A 14862-nucleotide genomic window follows, 5' to 3' on the forward strand; every position below is an offset into this window, starting at 1 on the left:
AGAATCTGACGTCTGCTATATTATGTTCTGTACCCAATGTGCATCTCTTTGATGCAAACCTGTCAGGACAGTATAGAAACAAGTTAAATTATGAATGGTGTTATTTAACATTAGGATGGGGTGTGACAGGTAGTCAAGGCTGTGTAGCAGGGTGGAAGCCGTGGAAGGGCATTTCAAAGGGTCCTATAGTATTACCATCATCTAGTGTGTGTGTATGCACGTTGGGAGGAGAGGAGGGGGGGTAGCCATAGCCCTGGAAGATCTACCATTGTCCTCATCCTGTGGCTTTCAGCAGCATTGTCCATTAGGAAGTTCACAGGCCAATGGATTTGACCTTAAACAAAGTAGAACTGCATTGATTGAATTCCATTTAATGAATCAATGACCTATTTGAGTTCAAGAGGGCTGAACGGAGTTCACAATACTGTACTTTAGCTCCATCTGGTGGTCACATGGACACATACATACATACATATATACAGATATATATATACACACACACACACACACATATACACACACACGCTTGTATATATATACACACACACACACACACACACACACACACACACACACACACACACTTCATGCTAAGAGTTCCAATTGTTGCTCAGCTTTATTAGCAGCGTAATCTCTTGTGACTGACAAAACAGAGGAGCTGATTTGGTTTCAAAGTGCCAAGATCATTAGCAACATCATGGTCAACAGGTCTGGTCGATGACATTGACAACAAAACCAGGCCTGTACGGGTCTTTATGCTAGGGTCTTTATGCTAATTATTTACTGCAAAAACTGTACATGAGACAGAATTTTTAAAAGCATAAAAGAATATCTCAAGATATTTACACATTTCACAGAAAACTAATAACTATAATCCATAGAACCAACCCAATACATTGCCAATTTGTCCTAAATGTCTTCCTCCATTGTTGCCTCTGCGTTGTGCTGAATGACCGTTGTGTGGATCAAAGTCTGTTGAAGAGAGTTCATTCAGTGATAGATTCTCTGCCGAGTAGACAGTCTGCTGTCGTCCTGAGCCATGAGGCAGGTGGGCTGAGGTGGACTGCAGCGGTGAGGCATTCTGAACGCTATCTTAAAGACACTGACCCGTCTCATTCCTCCTCCTCTGTAGCCTGCAGGTTAAAAACAAACAGACAGAAGATCCCCATAGTGGAGGTTGAATTTATATTTTGAAGTGGTCCTTTGTAGCTCAGTGCAGCTCCGGATAGTGCTGCTCAATTCCCAGGACCACACCGATGTCAAATGGATGTACGGAACTAAGTCACTTTGGATAAACACGGCTGCTCAATGGCACTACAATACATCAGGGATTCTTGAAAGATGAGGAAATAAACTTTTTTTTTTTTTTTAACAAATATTTTTCTTAATATTACAAATGAATAGTGACCGCCGTCAGACACCTTAAAAGGCAGTACATTTTTCTATGTTTATCGTTCAACAAGTGTTTTGCATGCCTTGATTGTTTAATTCCTTTTGATTATTCAAAGAGAGCTGTTCTTAGGCACGGCACTTTCATAGGGGTGATGCAGACCTGGCTCATAACCCCCGTGGTATAATGTGCCTCTCCTAAACCCATAAGAGCCTTATTGCTTTTGCATTGGTTACCAACGTAATAAAACTGCCGTGTCTTTGTCATATCCCTTGTTATATGGTCTGACTATCACAGCAGCTTTCAGCAATACGAATTCAGGGCTCAAACCATCCATTTGAGCCCTGAATGTTAGCTGGCTCCGCGTTGTGTCGATGCCTAAGAACAGCCATAAGCCGTGGTATATTGGCCATATACTCACACCCTTATTGCTTAATTATACCATGGGCATTGTTGAATACTTGTTTCTGATTGGCTTGAAGGGCATTCTAGAGTGTGCAGTATTTCCCTATAACGCATGGTATATTTGCATGATAGAATTCATTGGCTATAGTTCATTCTTACATGTTCTATGTTTGAGCTAAGCCAAAGTAAACGTCCAATTGAAAACATCATTGCCATTGTTGAATTCGATGTTCATAAAGGCAAACGAGGGACTGATGGTTTGTTAAACTAAACGAGCAAGTCTGCTTGGTTACCATGGCAACTCCTGAAGCTGTCTAGCAACCGCTAGCTACTTCAGTGGATGTTGAACGCATTTCTACCGGAAAATGAACACATTCCTTACAGCAAATATGTTAAAATTATAGCTTTGTTATAAAAGGGATAATCAACTAAAGATTCTATATATGGAAAATGTAACCTGTGGAAGGTCAGTTCCACTCCGTGAACACACACCTTCCACGTCGTTCATTATTTTCCATAGATTGTCTCTGACATTAAATTCAAATCTCCAAACTTCCTTTTGTTTGTTTTATAGCGCTATATAAATGCTCCAGGCTAATTTCATTAGCATGTTGGTATGTTTTTTCAGAACATAAAACAAAATGTACAAAACGTTATCCCTTAGGTCTAGGACAGTAAGTACTTCAATAGTTGAAGTATATGTTTCAGAACAACGTATCTTAAAGGTTTAGCCGTCTGTGACGGAGTTGACCGTCACTGATGAAGTGGACAACAAACACTCAAAACAGACATTTTTTTTTACCTCTAAAAATAGAAGTTCAACACAAAGGTTTAGTAAAATATAGAAAATAATTCATTTTGAAAATTTACAACAAAAACATCAATCTATCAGATTTTTTTCAGACAGAATTTACGTTACATGAAAATCTGAAGAGTTTGTTTTACGGAGTAGACAAAAATGTAAATGTTTATTCATTCAAGTTGTATACAAAGTAGCAATTTAGTTTTTCCTCGGGTGCTTCACGACTCTAAAATCTCATTTAAAATAAACATATTTTAACCAAAGTTCCCATCCTATCAGGGAGATGGAGTTGACAGTTTATGGTTGTGGCCCTAGTGATTTGAATATTGTTTATTTAATTCTATCAACATTTGAGAACTTTCCTGACCATGAGTGGCCTTGTTGCACTCCATGTAATGAGGACATAAATAAGGGGTCCTTATGGTAGAGCTGTCCCTGCTCATTCCTGATTCATTTAAGATTTCAGACACATCTGACTGGTCGACCAAATCTAAAGACACATTTTTTAGGAATCACAGTTTTGAGAGAAATATTATTCAAAGTCAAATAACGGAACAATTTGTAATTTTTTCAATAAATTTTTCCTGCCGGACAAGGATTGTCCAGACTCTCTGAATGCTCTGAGAATCAGTGAATGCAAAGAGCCCAGGGTTTAGGTGCGTTTGTGTGTTAAATGCGTACGTGACACGTGTGTAAATCAGATGATTTCCCATGAACCAACCTTCTTAGCATTGGCAGCCATGAGAGCCTCCAGCTGGTGGTTCCAGCCCAGGACATCAGCCAGCATCTGCACCCCACCGACCACATCCCCTAGCTGGGCCACATCATTGTGTCGCGGGGTCCCCCAAGCGAAGGGCCCCACCAGGTCTCTGTTGATAGGGCGAGGGACAGAGTCCCTCACAGCTCCGGCCAGACTGGCAAAGGGCTCCACCTAGTGTATTGACATGGAACAACATGTTTTAAGTCTCCAGTAAATAAAAATACAAATATATTATATATATATACACACACACACCGGAGATATATTTTATAGGAACCCTGGACTACTGGAGTGAAATCCTGTCCTGCCTGATTGACAGGAGAATAGCGTGTTAACTGGTTTATAACATGTTTATAACTGTGAATAACAGCTTATTATCAGCCACATGACATGTGTATAACATCTTAACAACACATTAATAACAGTGTTCCTCACCTCCAGAGAGGTGCCCATGATAATGAGAGGGAGGTCTGCCAGGGGAAAGTCCTTCAGGTAGCTGAAGTAGTGAGGAGGTAGTTCCTCCCAAAGAAGACAATGTCAGGCTTCACCACGCCCTTACAAGTGGAACACTTAGGGACTGTCCCCTTCATAATATCAGGCCAAGAAGTAGACAAACACACAGGAGAAATACAGGAAATCAAAACTACAGATATTTTAACAACAAGCCACTGCATCAATTTATTATCTTTCTCAAACTTAAGAAACTTTCACAAATGACAGTATCGGAGCGAGATGGATTGAAGTCTCCCAATAATATGAATGAGTTGTAACAGGGAAATGCTCTGAGAATGGGGTGATAGTCAATCAACTCACCGTAGCTCCTCCCCCTGTAGACTCTGAGACACAGTACAGGTAGCAGTAGCAAATGATCCGTGTGCCTCCACCAGTTTCTCAGGGGGGATTCCTGCCACTAGAGTCACACACACAGTGAAACACAGCGAGATAGACAGAGAGGGAGAGAGACAGTGAAACAAATAAAATCAAATGTTATTTGTCACATACACATGGCTGGCAGATGTTAATGCGAGTGTAGCGAAATGCTTGTGCTTCTAGTTCCGACAATGCAGTAATAACCAATGAGTAATCTAACCTAACAATTTCACAACTAGTACCTTATACACACAAGTGTAAAGGAATGAATAAGAATATGTACATAAAGATATATGAATGAGTGATGGTACAGAGCAGCATAGGCAAGATGTAGTGGATGGTATAGAGTACAGTATATACATATGAGATGAGTAATGTAGGGTATGTAAACATTATATGAAGTGGCATTGTTTAAAGTGGCTAGTGATACATTTATCACATCCATTTTTCCATGATTAAAGTGGCTGGAGTTGAGTCAGTATGTTGGCAGCAGCCACAAAGCGTGTGTGAGAGAGAGAGAGATGACAGGCTCCTGTGTGTATTATCTGAACTGTTTTTCAATATGGTCATACCAGTGGATCCACTTACGTCTCTCCAGGCCGTCGATATTCTGCGTGTACATTCTGAGGAGCTGGCCCTTGTCATGAAGGAGACGTATGAAATAGTGTGTGAGGTTGGGTTGGTAGTTGCCTGGGTACAGCTCTTTGGCCAGGGCAAAGAAAGGGTTGGGGTTGTGATGGAAGTAGTTGATCTCGAAGATGGCTTCTGCGTAAGGAAGATTATACTGCTGGAGGTTGTCATAGAGACCACTGCCAGGGGACCTGTCCAAGGAAAGTAGGGAGAAAAAGGTTTCCTACAAAGTCTGTGCATTCATTGTATTCCTGACATGGGTTGACTGAACATCTCAAACACTTTCCAAATATTTGAGGCTGCATTTGATGGAACTTCAACCAATGGAATCATCCCAAAAGTGCAAAACCGCACCCTGCCCACCTGTCAAGTGCACCTCAAGCATTTAAAATATACCGCTTGTCACCTGAAGTCTGGGATCCCACTAGGTGTGCTGATCCCAGCCCCTGCCATCACTATGATCCTCTTGTACTGTCCGCCTGATGTTCTTAGTGAGGTCCTCTAGCGTCTGCTGCTTGGAGTCCTCCTCTCCTCCTCTACAGAACAGTCCTCGAAACCCAGGCCACCAGACTGTCCTGTCTCGGCTTGGACGTAGACCGTGAACATCCCTATGCCTTGGAGCGAGGAATAATGTCCTTGCTGTTGATCTGAGAAGGTAATGCATGTGGTGAAGTTACTGAGTAACGAGCTACTATCCTCATCGATCATATTACCTGTAGGTCTATGTAATGTTCACGTCAATCTCAAAAGCAGCTTTCAAATTACAATTAGTTTCAAATCGATATTTAGGCTCTTGCTTACGTTTGAGTTTGATGAATGTAGCTGTACTGATGTAATAGTATGATACAGACATAACCTGCCCTTGTAGACCATTGGAGAGGACATAAAATAAGTCATAGCTCGCTGCAAGAAATACATAGTATATTTGTAGCTTTCTCTAGAGCCGCATCTTCATTTTGGAAGCAGGCAGTTGAAGCGCATGTTTTTACACAAGAAGAACCATTTCAATAGCATAACTCTCCTAAGCTTTAGCTACATTTCATAATGCACAACATTCGCTCAAAACAAATGTGAGCCGCTGCATTAGTCTGTTGTTGCTCTGGTTACCTTTGAACTCGTGACGAAGGCTGATTCTACCGTAAAATATGTAAAATCATATAATACAGTTTAGAATAAACAATTTAAATATAAGTGCTCACTGTCATTATTTTATCAATTGTAAATATCAGTTTGGTCCACTAATATCGAGTAATTAAACTACTTATCGTGATTACATATATTTAAAATATATATATGGGGTAATAAAAAACACGCATACGCGTATTTGTTAGAAACATTACGGTAGATGTTCCTGTGTCAGCTCAGCTCCCATGAGTCTTTGCGTCTGCTCTTTGCTTGTGGTGCTAGCTGTTCAGTTAGCTAGCTAGGTACAGCCATTATAGATACAAGTTGTCAACACGTTTCTCATTCGGTATCTAAATCTAAACCTACCGCGACAATGAAAGATGTTACCGGGTACCTCAAAACGCAACAGAGCATCAGTTCGACTCCGGAGATGGCATCGGAATGGCACACACTAGAGGAGTTTTACAACAAAAAGTAAGGAAAGCGTCTGTCTACGTTAACTAGTTTTTGTGTCATTCATGCGCTGAGTCATGGAGTTAGCTTACTAATGCTACAGTAGCTAAAACACCAACCATCAGTGAATTGTGTAGAGTGGAATAAAACATAAAATATATTTTATTCGTAACATGTGACTAACGTTACCGAAAATGTATTGTTATGATAGTCGTCATGTCCACAATCTTCCTTGATGCTTTGCGGTTAACGGTTGCTAAAATGCTTCAGAAGACAGGGAGGCTAGCAAGTTAGTTAGCTCGTTAGTTAACGTTCGTTTTTTTTTGTTGCGTTTAGGGACTTTTGCAATCTTGCAAGGCCATAGGTATTCATAGTCTCCGTCTTCCCTTCATCTGGCGGCAGGTAGACTAGTGGTCAGAGAGTTGGACTAGTAAGTTAACAGAAAAGTTACAAGATCGCATCCCCAAACGGACAAGGTAAACATCTGTCGTTCTGCCCCTGAACAGGGCAGTTATCCCACTGTTCCTAGGCTGTCATTGAAAACAAGAATTTGTTCCTAACTGACTTGCCTAGTTAAATAAAGGTGAATAAATCTGACCAGCTTGCCTCTAACCCCATTCAGTGCAGGATTGTTTCTTATGCATCATGTAATTTAGTACCTAACCATATACCTCGTCTTTCCATTGACAGGTTGTGGCATCAGTTGACCCTAAAGCTCACAGACTTTGTAAAAGACCCTTGCTTTGCCACAGGAGATGGCCTCATACAACTGTACGATAACTTCCTCAGTGACTTTGACCACAGGTAGGACCAACACCAACCTACAGTAATAACTGCTTCTCTGACAATTGGAATGGTAGCTAGAATTACAACACTGTTTAGTCGTCTAATCTCAGAGAGTTCAGTTGTAACCTTTTCTTTCTCTGTCTTTTCTAGAATCAACCCCCTGTCTCTGGTGGAGATCATCCTGTATGTTGCCAGACAAATGACCGGTAAGAACACAGTCGTGACATGCAGTCTGTAGTCCTATCACCTTCTTCGCTGATGCTAAGTAATTGAACTTGAATCCACTCAGATACAGCATGTATCAGCACTCATGGGATTTCAACCAGCTCAACCAAGTTCTCCTTTTCAGATCCTAAAGATGCTATCACTTTCCTTGAGAAGACTAAGGAGAAGGTGAAGAGCAACGATGAGTCGGTCATTCTGTGCAAGACATCTATTGGAGCCCTTAAACTGGAGATAAATGACCTTCCAGCCACAAAGGTAACACACTGTCTGGGCATACAGTAACTTGTAGGTAAAAAACCTGGAAAACAAACATCTCAATGGAGACCTGTCCCAAGACGGCAGTAATCAAAACAATCAAAAGCTTACTGAAGCCAGATGTACGTGTATGTACATTTCAATCCAGTGTATCTGTATGCGAACCCTGCCTTCCGTCCTGCAGATATTAATTGAGGAGGTGGAGGAGACGCTGAATAACTTGCCGGGTGTGACGTCAGTCCACGGACGATTCTACGACCTGTCCAGCAAATACTACCGCATCGTGGGGAACCACGCCTCTTACTACAAGGACGCTCTGCGCTACCTTGGCTGTGTCGACATCAAAGACCTGCCAGGTAACATCTGTTTACAATGTACAGAGGCAGTATGTTGCACTGAAATCATACAGCAGAATTTAATGTTGGTAAAATCACAAAAGCATCATTAGAATATATATATATATATATTTATTTATTTATTATTTTTTTAGAATAATAAATACAACTGTTTGGAGGGGTTATTAGTTTTTTGTGTGCTAAAATTCACTAGCTGTCATAACTGATATCTTTATATCCATCAGAGACAGAGAAGCAGGAGAGGGCTTTCACACTGGGTCTGGCTGGACTCTTAGGAGAGGGAGTTTACAACTTCGGAGAGCTGGTAATTACCCATCACCACCCTTGTGATAGTAGTGTTTTTGAGGCGTCCTCCCATTTGGTGAGATATTAGTCTGTCTGATAATAAGCATCAAGCAGCCATTTTAAAGCTAGTTTTGGCTGAGCTACAGCCACAAAAGTTTGGGCTCAAGTTTTACCTTCAAAGCGCCAGATGGCTTTGACAGCCTTTGTTTGACAGCCTGTCTCTGCTTGTGTTTTTAGCTGATGCACCCAGTACTGGAGTCCCTAAGGAGCACAGACAAGCAGTGGCTGATAGACACATTGTACTCCTTCAACGGAGGCAACGTGGAGAAGTTCCAGGCCTACAAGTCTGCCTGGGGAGCGCAGGTAACCAGCACAACTGGCTATAGTACGGCCTACAACAGTCGGTTGAATGTATTCTATGGAAACTATCACTGCAAGAAATAAAGAGGGAAAACTATTGTAGCTCCCGTTGTCTCGTTCCAGAATGTGTTATTGTTTATTCACATGGACATGGGTTTTGTTGAGGTGCTATGATTGGAGGCCCATTTAAAAAAAATGATAATGTAAGTTAATAATGTTACAATAATCACAGAAGATTAGAAATCACCTGTCATTTAACCAACAAACACAACTCATCTCAACGTGTATCTGTGTTGCAGCCTGACCTGGCAGCCAACGAAGCCAAACTGATGCAGAAGATTCAGCTGCTGTGTGTGATGGAGGTGGGTTCTCCTCTCTTTCTCCCACCCCCCCACACGGCAGAACTAATGCTCTCTCTAATTGAATGTTTTATAGTGCAGGAGAACTGACGTTTGGATACAGGTTTTACTTTTCACAATGAATGAATGTGTTTGTTTTACCCAAGGGTAGGAACTGAAAAATGTCATATTTTTAGAGGAACAGAATCTGAACCGGGAACGAAAGTGATCTATACTGTTCCAGAAGAGTTATTTTGAAAGCGTGGGAACCGGTTAATAACGTTCCTCCTTCAGTGTCTGCCTGCCCCTCCCCTCCGACCATTCACAACAACTACCTTCTACACACAAGTGTAAAGGAATGATTAAGAATATGTACGTAAAAATATATGAATGTGCGATGGCCGAACGGCATAGGCAAGATGCAGTAGATGGTATAGAGTACAGTATATACATATGAGATGAGTAATGTAGGGTATGTAAACATTATATAAAGCGGCATAGTTTAAAGTGGCTAGTGATACATTTTATTACATCCTGAAAAAAGGGGACTTTGTTTCATTCGGGAGAAAAAAATTGGAAAAAATTAGGTTCCAACACCCAATTTTTTTTTTTTTTTTTTTTTTTTTTTTTTAATACCAACTTACTATTGAATGCACTGATTGGTCAGTCTCTCTGGGACACAGCGCCTGCTTAATGACGAGGATACATGTAAATGATGTTCCCAAACAGCCCTAACAGGTCTACCTCTTCTTCTCTCCTCCGTCTAGATGACGTTCACTCGTCCCGCCAACAACAGACAGCTGACCTTCCATGAGATTGGACAGAGTGCCAAGATCCCCGTGAACGAGGTCAGTTGGTCATCAATCCACCAATCGTATGTCACTTATGACAAATCATTAATATCTGGAGGCTTCTTATGAACATAGGTCTGTATCCATGGTCACCTGGGCCACAGGCGATTTCCCAGCACAATAACACCCAATTAAAATAACATTTAGTTGAGTCGGTGCTTTACTGTCTGGAACTATAGACCTGCACATCCTGTGGCTCCACCTCCAGGGTTGGTGACAACTGGGGTATATCTGGAGACCAGGGTTGGTGACAACTGGGGTTTATCTGGAGACCAGGGTTGGTGACAACTGGGGTTTATCTGGAGACCAGGGTTGGTGACAACTGGGGTTTATCTGGAGACCAGGGTTGGGGTTTATCTGGAGACCAGGGTTGGTGACAGGGATGGGTTTATCTGGACTTGGGGTTTATCTGGAGACCAGGGTTGGTGACAACTGGGGTTTATCTGGAGACCAGGGATGGGGTTTATCTGGAGACCAGGGTTGGTGACAACTGGGGTTTATCTGGAGACCAGGGTTGGTGACAACTGGGGTTTATCTGGAGACCAGGGATGGGGTTTATCTGGAGACCAGGGTTGGTGACAACTGGGGTTTATCTGGAGACCAGGGTCGGTGACAACTGGGGTTTATCTGGAGACCAGGGTTGGTGACAACTGGGGTTTATCTGGAGACCAGGGTTGGGGTTTATCTGGAGACCAGGGTTGGTGACAACTGGGGTTTATCTGGAGACCAGGGTTGGTGACAACTGGGGTTTATCTGGAGACCAGGGATGGGGTTTATCTGGAGACCAGGGTTGGGGTTTATCTGGAGACCAGGGTTGGGGTTTATCTGGAGACCAGGGTTGGTGACAACTGGGGTTTATCTGGAGACCAGGGTTGGTGACAACTGGGGTTTATCTGGAGACCAGGGTTGGTGACAACTGGGGTTTATCTGGAGACCAGGGTTGGGGTTTATCTGGAGACCAGGGTTGGTGACAACTGGGGTTTATCTGGAGACCAGGGTTGGTGACAACTGGGGTTTATCTGGAGACCAGGGTTGGGGTTTATCTGGAGACCAGGGTTGGTGACAACTGGGGTTTATCTGGAGACCAGGGTTGGGGTTTATCTGGAGACCAGGGTCGGTGCCAACTGGGGTTTATCTGGAGACCAGGGCTGGGGTTTATCTGGAGACCAGGGTTGGTGACAACTGGGGTTTATCTGGAGACCAGGGTTGGTGACAACTGGGGTTTATCTGGAGAACAGGGTTGGGGTTTATCTGGAGGCCAGGGTTGGGTTTATCTGGAGACCAGGGTTGGTGACAACTGGGGTTTATCTGGAGACCAGGGTTGGGGTTTATCTGGAGACCAGGGTTGGTGACAACTGGGGTTTATCTGGAGACCAGGGTTGGGGTTTATCTGGAGACCAGGGTTGGTGACAACTGGGGTTTATCTGGAGACCAGGGTTGGGGTTTATCTGGAGACCAGGGTTGGTGACAACTGGGGTTTATCTGGAGACCAGGGTTGGGGTTTATCTGGAGACCAGGGTCGGTGACAACTGGGGTTTATCTGGAGACCAGGGTTGGGGTTTATCTGGAGACCAGGGTTGGTGACAACTTGGGTTTATCTGGAGACCAGGGTTGGGGTTTATCTGGAGACCAGGGTCGGTGACAACTGGGGTTTATCTGGAGACCAGGGTTGGTGACAACTGGGGTTTATCTGGAGACCAGGGTTGGGGTTTATCTGGAGACCAGGGTTGGTGACAACTGGGGTTTATCTGGAGACCAGGGTCGGTGACAACTGGGGTTTATCTGGAGACCAGGGTTGGTGACAACTGGGGTTTATCTGGAGACCACAACTGGGTTGGTGACAACTGGGGTTTATCTGGAGACCAGGGTCGGCGAGAACTGGGGTTTATCTGGAGACCAGGGTTGGTGACAACTGGGGTTTATCTGGAGACCAGGGTCGGCGACAACTGGGGTTTATCTGGAGACCAGGGTCGGAGACAACTGGGGTTTATCTGGAGACCAGGGTTGGCGACAACTGGGGTTTATCTGGAGACCAGGGTTGGTGACAACTGGGGTTTATCTGGAGACCAGGGTTGGGGTTTATCTGGAGACCAGGGTTGGGGTTTATCTGGAGACCAGGGTTGGGGTTTATCTGGAGACCAGGGTTGGTGACAACTGGGGTTTATCTGGAGACCAGGGTTGGTGACAACTGGGGTTTATCTGGAGACCAGGGTTGGGGTTTATCTGGAGACCAGGGTTGGTGACAACTGGGGTTTATCTGGAGACCAGGGTTGGTGACAACTGGGGGTTTATCTGGAGACCAGGGTTGGGGTTTATCTGGAGACCAGGGTCGGTGACAACTGGGGTTTATCTGGAGACCAGGGTTGGTGACAACTGGGGTTTATCTGGAGACCAGGGTTGGTGACAACTGGGGTTTATCTGGAGACCAGGGTTGGGGTTTATCTGGAGACCAGGGTCGGTGACAACTGGGGTTTATCTGGAGACCAGGGTTGGTGACAACTGGGGTTTATCTGGAGACCAGGGTTGGGGTTTATCTGGAGACCAGGGTCGGTGACAACTGGGGTTTATCTGGAGACCAGGGTCGGTGACAACTGGGGTTTATCTGGAGACCAGGGTTGGTGACAACTGGGGTTTATCTGGAGACCAGGGTTGGGGTTTATCTGGAGACCAGGGTTGGTGACAACTGGGGTTTATCTGGAGACCAGGGTTGGGACAATCTGGAGACCAGGGTTGGTGACAACTGGGGTTTATCTGGAGACCAGGGTCGGTGACAACTGGGGTTTATCTGGAGACCAGGGTTGGTGACAACTGGGGTTTATCTGGAGACCAGGGTTGGTGACAACTGGGGTTTATCTGGAGACCAGGGTTGGGGTTTATCTGGAGACCAGGGTTGGTGACAACTGGGGTTTATCTGGAGACCAGGGTTGGTGACAACTGGGGTTTATCTGGAGACCAGGGTTGGGGTTTATCTGGAGACCAGGGTTGGTGACAACTGGGGTTTATCTGGAGACCAGGGTTGGTGACAACTGGGGTTTATCTGGAGACCAGGGTTGGGGTTTATCTGGAGACCAGGGTTGGTGACAACTGGGGTTTATCTGGAGACCAGGGTTGGGGGTTTATCTGGAGACCAGGGTTGGTGACAACTGGGGTTTATCTGGAGACCAGGGTCGGTGCCAACTTTTTATCTGGAGACCAGGGCAACTGGGGTTTATCTGGAGACCAGGGTTGGTGACAACTGGGGTTTATCTGGAGACCAGGGTTGGTGACAACTGGGGTTTATCTGGAGGCCAGGGTTGGGGTTTATCTGGAGACCAGGGCTGGGGTTTATCTGGAGACCAGGGTTGGTGACAACTGGGGTTTATCTGGAGACCAGGGTTGGGGTTTATCTGGAGACCAGGATTGGTGACAACTGGGGTTTATCTGGAGACCAGGGTTGGGGTTTATCTGGAGACCAGGGTCGGTGACAACTGGGGTTTATCTGGAGACCAGGGTTGGTGACAACTGGGGTTTATCTGGAGACCAGGGTTGGGGTTTATCTGGAGACCAGGATTGGTGACAACTGGGGTTTATCTGGAGACCAGGGTTTATCTGGAATAAGGCAACCGGAGACCAGGGTTGGGGTTTATCTGGAGACCAGGGTTGGGGTTTATCTGGAGACCAGGGTTGGTGACAACTGGGGTTTATCTGGAGACCAGGGTTGGGGTTTATCTGGAGACCAGGGGTTGGGGTTTACAGACTTGGGGTTTATCTGGAGACCAGGGTTGGTGACAACTGGGGTTTATCTGGAGACCAGGGTTGGGGTTTATCTGGAGACCAGGGTTGGTGACAACTGGGGTTTATCTGGAGACCAGGAGTTATCTGGAGACCAGGTCGACAACTGGGGTTTATCTGGAGACCAGGGTTGGCGACAACTGGGAAGGTTTATCTGGAGACCAGGGTTGGTGACAACTGGGGTTTATCTGGAGACCAGGGTCGTGACAACTGGGGTTTATCTGGGAGACCAGATCTGGAGACCAGGGTTGGTGACAACTGGGGTTTATCTGGAGACCAGGGTTGGGTTTTATCTGGAGACCAGGGTTGAGAGTTTATCTGGAAGTTGATTTGTAAACGGTTTGAACTGGGTCTAATTGATTCTTGGTTGTCCCTGCAGGTGGAGCTGGTTGGTGGCTCTGTCTGTGGGTTTGATCCTGGAGAGTGGACCAGAAGGTTTTGATCTGGAGACCAGGGTTGGACCTGACAGCAGGTAAATGCATTCTCCTTAACATATTCATTTCACGGGCCAAGGAATAATAATCAAGCAATGAGAAGCACCGGTTTGAACTGGGTCATGACTCCTGGTTGTCCCCCAGAAAGCTGTAGGGAATACTCTGTTTCTTTGATGTCCCCTGTAACACAAGACATTGAGACCAATCCTAGTTGTAGTTACTGGGTGCAGCCCAGTTAACCTTTCACCCTAAATGCATTCTCTTAACATATTCAGATTCACGGGGCATGAAGGACGGTTGGACCAATGAGAAGCACGGATGTGAAAAACATGGCTGTGGTTTTGGAACAGCAGGCCTGTTTCATGATATCCTCACCTAGACAGGCCTCCTCCCCTGGTTTAGCCTCACTCTCTTCCCTGTTCAGATCAAGGCCATGAAGGACCTTGGACCTCTGGTTTTAAAAACATGGCTGTGTTGGTGGAGCCTCACCTCACCTAGACAGGCCTCCTCTCCTGGTTTAGCCTCACCTAGAACAAGCCTCCTCCCCTGGGTTTAGCCTCACCTAGACAGGCCTCCTCTCCTGGTTTAGCCTCACCTAGACAGGCCTCCTCCCCTTGGTTTTATCCTCACCTAGACAGGCCTCTCCCCTTGGTTTTATCCTCACCTAGACAGGCCTCCTCCCCCTGGTTTAGCCTCACCTGGACAGGCCTCCTCCCTTGGTTTTGCCTCACCTAGACAGGCCTCCTCCCCTTGGTTTTGCCTCACC

General features: G+C 45.1%; 2 protein-coding genes and 1 pseudogene across 2 annotated transcripts; 1 reads left to right on the forward strand and 2 right to left on the reverse strand.

Annotated features, from left to right (window-relative positions):
- Positions 1-597: 597 nt before the first annotated feature.
- On the reverse strand, positions 598-3947 carry LOC135531133 (NAD-dependent protein deacetylase sirtuin-3, mitochondrial-like; annotated as a pseudogene).
- A 219-nt stretch (positions 3948-4166) lies between these two features.
- LOC135531128 (NAD-dependent protein deacetylase sirtuin-3, mitochondrial-like) lies at positions 4167-5521 on the reverse strand. The gene is given in 4 exon segments (XM_064959243.1): positions 4167-4267; positions 4816-5048; positions 5264-5335; positions 5337-5521. Coding segments are annotated over 4 exon segments (591 nt in total).
- A 715-nt stretch (positions 5522-6236) lies between these two features.
- On the forward strand, positions 6237-9975 carry LOC135531132 (26S proteasome non-ATPase regulatory subunit 13-like). The gene is made up of 9 exons (XM_064959246.1): positions 6237-6456; positions 7126-7239; positions 7372-7427; positions 7571-7701; positions 7886-8057; positions 8282-8361; positions 8580-8705; positions 9002-9064; positions 9808-9975. Exons 1-9 carry the CDS (start codon positions 6356-6358, stop codon positions 9958-9960), a joined length of 996 nt encoding a protein of 331 aa, XP_064815318.1. The 5' UTR covers positions 6237-6355; the 3' UTR covers positions 9961-9975.
- Positions 9976-14862: the final 4887 nt, after the last annotated feature.

This window comes from Oncorhynchus masou, unplaced genomic scaffold, assembly GCF_036934945.1.
Source record: "Oncorhynchus masou masou isolate Uvic2021 unplaced genomic scaffold, UVic_Omas_1.1 unplaced_scaffold_1525, whole genome shotgun sequence".
Classification (NCBI taxonomy): Eukaryota; Metazoa; Chordata; class Actinopteri; order Salmoniformes; family Salmonidae; genus Oncorhynchus; species Oncorhynchus masou.

What these genes read in the sequence shown, in the direction of transcription:
- LOC135531132 (XM_064959246.1), top strand. Translation starts at nt 6,356, where the DNA reads ATGAAAGATGTTACCGGGTACCTCAAAACGCAACAGAGCATCAGTTCG. An exon ending in CTCAGTGACTTTGACCACAG is followed by an intron (nt 7,240 to 7,371) that starts GTAGGACCAACA and finishes TGTCTTTTCTAG; the next exon opens with AATCAACCCCCTGTCTCTGG. An exon ending in TTTACAACTTCGGAGAGCTG is followed by an intron (nt 8,362 to 8,579) that starts GTAATTACCCAT and finishes TTGTGTTTTTAG; the next exon opens with CTGATGCACCCAGTACTGGA.